This window comes from Corylus avellana, chromosome 11 (assembly GCF_965113065.1).
Source record: "Corylus avellana chromosome 11, dhCorAvel1.hap1.2, whole genome shotgun sequence".
In the NCBI taxonomy this organism is placed as follows: domain Eukaryota; kingdom Viridiplantae; phylum Streptophyta; class Magnoliopsida; order Fagales; family Betulaceae; genus Corylus; species Corylus avellana.
This window is the reverse complement of record NC_142500.1, coordinates 5,559,572-5,568,900: the sequence shown is the minus strand read 5'-3', so window position 1 is coordinate 5,568,900 and position 9,329 is coordinate 5,559,572. Positions and strand designations below refer to the sequence as shown.

The window sequence follows — 9,329 nt, the reverse complement described above, 5'->3', positions numbered from 1 at the left end:
AAATTGGTACTCTAAATTGACAATTTTTAAAGTTTAAAGGTTTGAATACAAAATGATAAAAAATCATGAATGGAGTGAAAGTTTTCCCAAAAGAATATATAGAAAAATTTGTCGGGATCATTATTGACTTTGCACGATAACTCCACTTATCATGGTAAAGTTTGAGTGTACAATCATATCTACGAGTATAAATTTAAACAAAATAAACAGAACTAATTGCTGCATGATATTGCATGAGTTTATCCATTGGTTGAGGTATAGCTAGTTCGGTGATAGACATATAAAGAGATAGCTGGAGCCCGGAGTGATAGATTTATCAGATGAGGTAGTGAGTTTGGTGGCTGATCTGCGGCTGTCCGAATCTGTTGGTTTAAACTCACCTTTCTGTGCTCGCTTCATGGTGAAAATTGGACCTTAAAGGCAATCTCTAGAGACCGACCTTTTTCTCAAAAGAAAAGCTATTTTTTCATCTCCCCGTCTGCGTTTTACTGTACATGTATCAATTAGCAGGCTTCCGGGTTGATCTATAAATATGTGTGTGTGAAGCAAACCAATTACAGACGGAGTAATTTTCTTAGGAAGATCCATCCTACCTCTACCAGCCTTCTCTTGTTAATGTCTTAGCCATTTCAACACACAAGCTGTTGATATTTGCACTTGGTTGCTTTAGTACTGGTCTCTCTTCTTGTTCTTGGCCATCGTTAATCGTAAGATGTCGGACAAAACGCAGCTGTATGTTTCAGAAAAAAAAAAAAAAAAAAAAAAACTATTATTAGCTACTAAATAAGTAATTAAGCATCAAAAACATGTGAAATGCTCACAATGCATGCAAGAGAAAGTGCAGGATACTAATTTCAAATTTCTTTTTCCCTTTTTCTGCTGTATTATACGTAGTGTATATATATATATATATATATATATATATAGAAAGTAATTTGTAAACATTATTAAGATGACAAGCCTCAAGCAAGGAAGCTATGAACAAAAAAAAAAAAAAAAAAACTTTGGAAGTGATCGGGATTTGTTCAAGATCTTCCACTTCAAAAAGTTACAGCAAATCTTCTCAAATAAATCCCGGCATATATATAGCCTTTAAAATACGACATCCTAGGAATATTGTCCAAATATATACTAAAATTATCCGGGAATCTAGTAAAGATTTATGTCAGAGTCAGGATCAACTCAGCCATACATGTCATTTTGTTTTCTGGGTCCCAGAATGCTTTTGAGTTTTGACATATATGTGAAACAATATATGCTTCATAAGACGTAGTATTCAGTCGACTGAGCTACTCTTTAAGGACAGTTAGTCTACCATATTAAGTTGTCTGACTCGTAATATTTTGTCCAACTGAGAAAGACTTTCTATTATCAGTGAAGTCAAAAATATTTAGTGTAATGTAATATTCAATGTAAAACTGTACCATTGGCTGAGATATAACAAAAAGTTTGTTTTATTCAAAGAATAGATTTCGTCTATTTGAGTATGAAAACTACGTAGAAGAGATATTGGGTTTGTTTGATAAAACTTATGATGTGAGATAAATGTGAAGTGTTGGGTATTTAAAATTATTTGTTAATGGCTTTACTTTGATGCTAAAAAGCAAACTCAAAGAGCGTTATCGAACGAACTCATTAGGATATCTTAAACTCTCAATAACAAAATGTATCAGAATATAAATTAAATAATTAAATTTATCTCTTTCTATTTAATTAAACTTTTAGAACAAGTAGCCTTTTAATATAAAGTGGATTACCTCATCCTCATCCTTGATTCCAAACAGTCGGACAGATGATTTGTCATCAACCAGCTTCTGGCCTTTGTAGCATAAACAAAAGTGACCCCATACATGAGACCTGCATGTACATAAAATGGTTTCTTAATTTAGGAATTTAACAATTAAAAATAAAAGATTTAATCAAGGTAAATAATATATTCGGTTTAGGAAAAAAAAAAAAAAACCCCAACACAACTAATTAAGCCAATTGTTCGTATTAAACTCAATAGATTAGATGTTTTATTTACAATTACTTGAATTCCTCTGGTGTGTGGTGGCAATAAATTTGCAGAATTAGAATCAAGGGAGTTTCTAAAAAGCATAAAATTTTTTATATATTACATTTTTTTTTTCTTCTTAAAATTAGTAATTTCATGGCTAATTAGTCCATACCAAGAAATATTAATCTCTCTATCCCTTGGAAACCGACTGAAAACCTCCTCCACGGCCTCTTTCAATTCTGCAATTGTCGCCGTCCTTGCAACTACCACCTCTGCTTAATTGACATTTAAAAATTTCCCAATTGTAATAATTTCCAAATTAAAAATCTAAGAAAAAAAGAAAAAAAAAGAAATAAATATATTACCAAAGCAGGAGCCATCCAACTTGAGAACGGAGAGGCGGAGGGGCTGTTGAGGCAGCCTGTGGTAGGCTAAGGTCTTCCAAACGCTCATCGGAGGAGAGATGCATTAATTGCCACGTAAGCATGGTTCCGGCATGTGCAGCCCCATGCCCGGCCGGAGTATAAATTACGTACACCAAAAGAAACCTAACCCTACCTTTTACCGCAAGGAAATCTGAAAATGGCTATATATTTTCTGAGTTTAATTTCCTTCGGTGGTAACGGGCCGGTAGGGTTAGGGCTTTGGTGATCATTCGAAGAGGTCAAAGAGTCAGAGATGAGAGAGAGAAAGAGAGAGAGAGAGAGAGTTTATATTTGTTTCAACGTTATTTGGTTGTGCTTTGAAGACGGAGACGGTTATAGACGTTCAACAGAGACATGATTTGCTGGGAACACAAGGAATAATGCTGATTCGTTTCCTTTTTTCTTTTCTTTTCCTCTTTTTTTTTTTTTTTTTTTTTTATATATTTTACAAATTTTTTTACAGATTATGTCATGACCTTTTTAATATGTTACAAAACCATAAGCTTAGGTTCTCAACATCCTTTAATATATATATATATATATATATATATATATATATATTTGGTACGGAGTATCTGGAGCTCGCTTCCAACTAATCTTGGAAGTGCATAGGTCTCGGCAATGAGTTTTTCACAAGTGCACTTCAGTTAATTTAAGAGGTAAGTCGGATAGCCCCAAAAAGCAAGTGAGTTTCGAATAGACCCTGAACAGCATACTCAAAGTTCCAGACGGTCCATTTTTTGTATGATTAAAATAAAAATACATATGGTATATATATATATATATATATATATATATATATATAAACAATATGGTGACATAAGACTACATGCCACCTCTCCCAAAAAAAAAAAGAAAAAGTGAGGAGGATATTCTCTGAAAATACTGCTGAATTATTCTCCAAAATCGAATATATCAATTTAGTCCACAAGCCGGACTCAATTAATAGCTAAAGGAAATTTAAAAATCACCAAAAATGACAAAAATCTGTTTCTTAAACAAATGGTACGTTTGGAATTGCGATTTCACAAAAATAATTTGCATTTTTAAAAGATATCGCAAAACGTAAGGCGTTTGGCATTGCGATTTAAAAAGCACTTAATTTAAATAGGAAAAAAATCTGCGATTTCAATAAGGAAAAGGTAGTGATTTCAAAAACGCTATTTTTAAAATCGCACTTATTAAAACTACAATCCCAAACAGTCACAAAATCAAACTATTATCAAAGCAAGAACTCTGCCAAAATTCTGTCAAAATCCAATAACAAATACCGTACCCTTCTAAAACGCAAATGGAAATATTTTCTAAAATGGACAAAAGAAATCTTATTCGGAGGAGAAGACAATTAACAGATTTTGAGGCCCAAAATGACGCTCACCAAAGCATAGCTTAGTGGAATCGACATCATGCATGCACAACAAAATAAGCTCTTTTGTTTTTTACATGTCCACACAAGGAAAGAGAGAGGAAGGATTCGAACTAGTGACTTCTACTTCATTATGCGTGATCCACAGCCGATTAAACTACCCCTTGAAAATTAAAATAAGCTTCTCAAATTGGGGTCTTATGCACAATTCTAATACTGGTAACGAAAGTTTTGCACGTTTTACTGCGTACTTCTAGCCCCAATTACTTCTACTTCTAGTCATGTCGAATCATCAATTCTTGTCATTCTTGTGCTGATTCTCTCTGTCAAGGTATGCCAGGGCTATCAACTCAGCATCAAACAACTCAGCATTAGCTATGACTCCTGCATCAGATCCAAACACGTGAAGCAAAAAGGTATATCCATGACATACTTTTCTAATTATGGGCTCCCATCTCATTATTATGTTTTGACAAAGCTATAAGAAAGAATAAGATGGAGCGCACTGTGCACCCTTCTTTCTCTTTCGATAGAAAGGCCCATTTGGCCGAATTAGGATCATATTAAATTTAAATGAATTGAAGAATATTCAGTAAATTATATTAGAAGGGTATTTTTGTCTCTTCAATTTTTTGATGATACAAAAATAACCCTCCAATATAAGTAACTAAATATTTTTTAATTCAAATAAACTGGAGATGATCATATTCCCATTTAGCCAACTGTGATATATAGTTATATAGAAGAAGAAACAACATGCATATTAAATCAAGAAACTGTAGTACTAGCTACTTAATAGATTGCTAGCTTGTTGGTTGCCTTAGGAAATGAAGCTTTTAGATTTGGGGAACAAATGCATTCCTTATATAAGACAACTCATTATTAGGAATGGAACCAGTGAAGCTATTTATGGCAAAAGATTAGAAGCATCAAGTTTCCAATGAAATCCAAATGATGATTCGACACTTTTTTGCCTCTATGACTATGATATGACCTCCTTCCATGGGTTGTCCTTCAATGTTTTGTTGATTAATCAAGTGTTTTTATTCCTGTAGAGTATACCATTTTTAAACACTCTTTTAGCTACTAATTACACACAGAATTAAGCACTTCACAGAATGAGAGAGAATTTTAAATCCATTGCTTGAGAGAGAAAGATTTTACTCTTAGAAACTGTGTATATATATATATATATATATGCAGAGTTGCACTATTCACACGTCAGAAAATACTAGTTTTTTTTGTAGTGCATACCTGTGCTTTGTCTATAGAGGAGAACTGCTTGGAACCAGAAAAAAAAAATAAAAAATAAAAGCAATATTATATATATATATGGGAGAATTAATGTAATACCTTGGAGAGTGTTTAAAGTGAGACCTCAATTTCATCTGGCCAATATGTTCAACATTGGTACTCCAGAAAAACAAATAAGTACTGCTGCAAGAAAAGAAGTCTACGCGCGTGATGCAATTTATGTCCCGCACGGGCAGCTCGAATGGAAGCTTCAATAATGTTATACTTATGCCTCGAGGTCTTATGTTCGAATCCGGACTTAAATGATACCTGTAGTTTGCCGGCAATTGCAAGTATCCGGACGTTATTCTATAGACCTGCTTTAGAGAGTCTCCAAGTGATCATCAAACAACAACAATAATGCAATTTACATATATTGGCATATGTATAAGGGATAAATCTAAGAGATGCTTTTTGTGAAAAGATAATTTAAGATATATAAAACATGCAATATCATGCAAGAAGTAGAATCGAATATTAGAATATATATCAGAAAAACAAGTTTTCAAGAGAAACTGATAATCATCAGGTGATATGGGAAAGCATGCAGTTGGGGAAATGATATGGGAAAGTGATATTGGCGCGGCTCAATCCGAGAACTTTTACGACTTTTCCACACGTAAATCCGTCATCAGATTGAACCTCACCAACATCGCTTTCTTTGCATCCCATGCATCCATCCATCCATCCATAAGAAAAGCATAAAGCAAATTATAAAGTTCTTCCACTACGACTGCCACAGCAAAAACACACAGCGATACTAAAGAGTTTGCAGTGATCTTTTTGGCTTTCAAGCTTGCTGGCCTGGAAATAGAAAGGAAAAAAAATGAACTTGATTAAAGAATTCCATATATGGTCCCATTTTCCACCAAAGGACAATAATATCATAATTTTAAGTACCCATGGTAGGGGAAAAGAACTTATTCATAATTAAAAAATTAAAAATTAAAAGAAAGAAAAGGAGGTGGGGGAACTTGTTTTTAATTAATGTTGAAGTGGGATCTCCAATCATGATTTATTTTCTGGCTTGCTAGCTAGCGAGTCAGTATCAATGCAAGGCATAAAAAGCTCTATATTTCAATACTAGCTAGTGGGGTCCCAAAATTGTAATTATTTTTCCATAAATCACGGGGGGGATGAAGAAGATGATGAGCAACGTGCAAGGTTTCACCGCACGTATGGTTTACATGAAGCTACTAAAAACCATGAGACAACACTCATTGAACAAACAAAACTTTGTTTGGTTTGGTTTTCATCCAACTGAAAAATGGTCGTGCTAATTATCACTCATATTGAGTCTTTTCAACAAAGAACTAAATTAGGGTTTGGAAAAGGAAGAGCTTATGAAGAAGAAGAAGAAGAAGAAAAAGAAGAAGAAGAAGAAGAAGATGATGATGAATGACAAAGAAACAATGATCATGATGATCAACACAACATATGTTAAAGAAAACCAACAACTATATATATATTGATAGAACATGAGAGAAGGCGAAGAAGGAGAAGAAGAAGAAGAAGAAGAAGAGCTGAGAGAGAGAGAGAGGGATGAGGAGGAGAAGGGGTGAAGAGGGAGAGAATGTATACTGGTAGGTTGTGCCTCGGGATGGGAAGGTGAAGAAGGTGAGTGGAATGATGTCAAGAGGGAGCATCACTTACTTTAGGGTTTGTCATGCTTAGTTTGTACTCAAATAAAATCAAACACCACCTTCTTGCGCATGCACCTGAAATATTCTCCACCAGAAAACCCAAACAACTCCTTTTGATTGTACCTCCACCCTTTTTTCTATTCTTATTATTTTAACCCCCCACCTTTTTGTATCATGCTTGCACCTCATTATATTTATTCCTACGGAGAATAACATACTTGGCTTATATATATATATATAAAGTATATATTTTTGTATATATATATATATATATACACACACACACCATGATACAAAAATATATACTTTATATATATATCCAACATCTCCTCTTTAATATTCACTTATAAAAAGTAGATGATTTTCAATCTTTTATATATATATATATATATATACACACACTTTGCATGCATGATTCAAAAAGGCTATATCCCAATCCCACCCCACCCATTACCACAATTATTATTATTCCACCAAGAACATACCTTCTAGCTTAGGATAAAATAGTAGGTTTTCATAGTTAACCTAAATTAACAAATGAATACGTCGTAGGGCAGCAAAAGATGGTCAAAATGTATGCGTTTGTTCTTTTTTTCTTTTTTTCTTTTTTTTGTGTGTGTTGGTGGATAGAGAGAGAGAGAGAGAGAGAGAGAATCTTGGGAACAGGAGTGCAGAATGTCAGCGAAGGGATTTTGTCTAGAAAGAAGTTTCGGAATGGAAGGGGGGGTACGTACAAAGTTGCTAGCTTTTAAACACACACATTTTAGCAGTAAGCAAATAGGGCAAAGCGGGGACACCGGCGCTAAAGGAGCCCTGCCTTGGGCCTGCAATGGGGAACACTCTCCTTGGGTTTTGCTTATTCTTTTTCCCTCTCCTCCCTACTCTTTCTTTTATTTCAAATTTGACCCACCCCACCCCCCCTCTTGAACATTTTGGGAACTGTAAAAGACCCTTTTTATTAAAACATCCTCCTCTCTCTCTCTCTCATAATTTGAGGCGATAAGTTCGCGTGCCACTATCCAAGCAGATTCTTTTTTTTCCCCACGCCTTAAACCATTTGCAATTCTTCTTCTTGTTTCCTCACCAGATCCTAGACGGAGAAGGTCAAAAGGTAGCTCTATTTCTTAGGCTTTTTCTGTGGTGCTTTACAAATTTTTGCCTCAATTTTTTTACATTAATTTTTAATGAGTCCCCCCCATGTGATGGGTGTGTGTTCTTGAAGCAGAAATATGGAAAGTAGTGGAAATTAATTTGAAATATATTCCAAGGTGATCAGGCTGCAGCTTGCTGCTGCTGGTCTTTGAGACTCTTGATTAAAGAGGGTGGACAAAGAGACACCCGTGTTCTCATAACTGAGATTGTTCTTAAAGCTTAGCCGCGGGCCATATTGCCCCTTTTTTACTCTTAAAATAAATAAAAGCAATCACGCTTTCTTATGGATATTACTATTCCAGAGAATAATTCAACCACTTTATTATGCTCTCTTTTGTTTAATTTAATTTTTTTTTTTTTTTTTTTTTTGTTGTTGTTGACATCCCCGTCACCTCTAGCGAGTAGTGTCACAATTTGAAGTTTCTTGTGTAAAATTAATCACAACTTATCTCAAAAAATTTTAAGTGTATTAATTTAACGCGCTTCTAGAAATTGAGGTTGGTGGGGTGCAAAATCTCTCTCTCTTACAAACATTTTGGCATGAATTATGGAGGATTTTTTTAAGTTATTGCAATGTGGGGATGATGGGTATGTTTCAATCATGCATGGCAATTAGGCCGAAGTCAGTTGTCAGGTTGTGGAGACAAGAAAGAAACACCCCTCTCTCTTCACAAACTTCAGTTTCTCTCTCTCTCTCTCTCTCTCTCTCGCACACACACATTTGGATTATGCATGCCGGTTATCTTTATGTATGAGACATCTCTGTTCACACATGCGGGCAGGCATACAGCTTACCTCCTAGAAAGTAGAACCTCCAGATTGAAATTTCTAAGCAATGAGTGAATGGAAGAAGCTTTTTTCACTTTAAGAAAGGTTGAACGAGGAATGCCAGACCAAAATATAACCCACTAAGGCCACAAATGGGACACATCTTCACCAATTTTTGGGACATAAAACTCACCTCAACCGTCCCATGTGACCTGGCAGAGCCTAACTAACCAAAGTATAACATTCCCATAAACTCCTCGGTATACAAAAATTATCATCATGTCTGGAGGTTTAAGCACTGTCTGTTTCCTTACCACAAAATAGCTCTTAAAAAAATTTACGATTTGGCTTAGGTTGCCGTGAAAAAACCAGATTTAATTCCAAGTTTTCCATGAGAAATAGAGCGTTTTTTACGGTACCTAAGCCAAATCGTAGAAATTAACCGTAAGAGAGGGGCGATAAGGGCTCAAAAATTCCCATAAAGCTCAGAGTTGGGTGAAAGGAAAATGACATGTTCCGAGCTGTAATGCAAAAAAAACAGCCTAATCATGCATCTTCATTCATAAGATATCATGCATTTCAGGTCCCATTCAATTCACACTACCCATTACAAGCATGTCTACAATAATACCATTAGCATCTTTTCTTTTCTTTTCTTTTTTCTGATCTTTTTGTCCAATCAA

The 9,329-nt window shown here is 34.8% G+C and overlaps 1 protein-coding gene across 1 annotated transcript; it reads right to left on the bottom strand.

Moving 5' to 3' along the window:
* Positions 1 to 595: 595 nt before the first annotated feature.
* LOC132165272 (uncharacterized) lies at positions 596 to 2,452 on the bottom strand. The gene is made up of 4 exons (XM_059575764.2): positions 2,365 to 2,452; positions 2,172 to 2,271; positions 1,758 to 1,857; positions 596 to 730 (listed from the first exon to the last, which is right to left on the bottom strand). The coding sequence occupies exons 1-4, from the start codon at positions 2,450 to 2,452 to the stop codon at positions 596 to 598; spliced, it is 423 nt and encodes a 140-aa protein (XP_059431747.1).
* Positions 2,453 to 9,329: the final 6,877 nt, after the last annotated feature.

Excerpts from the sequence above, each read along its gene's own strand:
- LOC132165272 (XM_059575764.2), bottom strand. The coding sequence starts at position 2,452 with ATGAGCGTTTGGAAGACCTTAGCCTACCACAGGCTGCCTCAACAGCCC. Across the intron at positions 1,858-2,171 it reads AGAGAGATTAATATTTCTTG|GTCTCATGTATGGGGTCACT; the intron begins GTATGGACTAAT and ends ATGTACATGCAG. Across the intron at positions 731-1,757 it reads GAATCAAGGATGAGGATGAG|CTGCGTTTTGTCCGACATCT; the intron begins GTAATCCACTTT and ends TGAAACATACAG.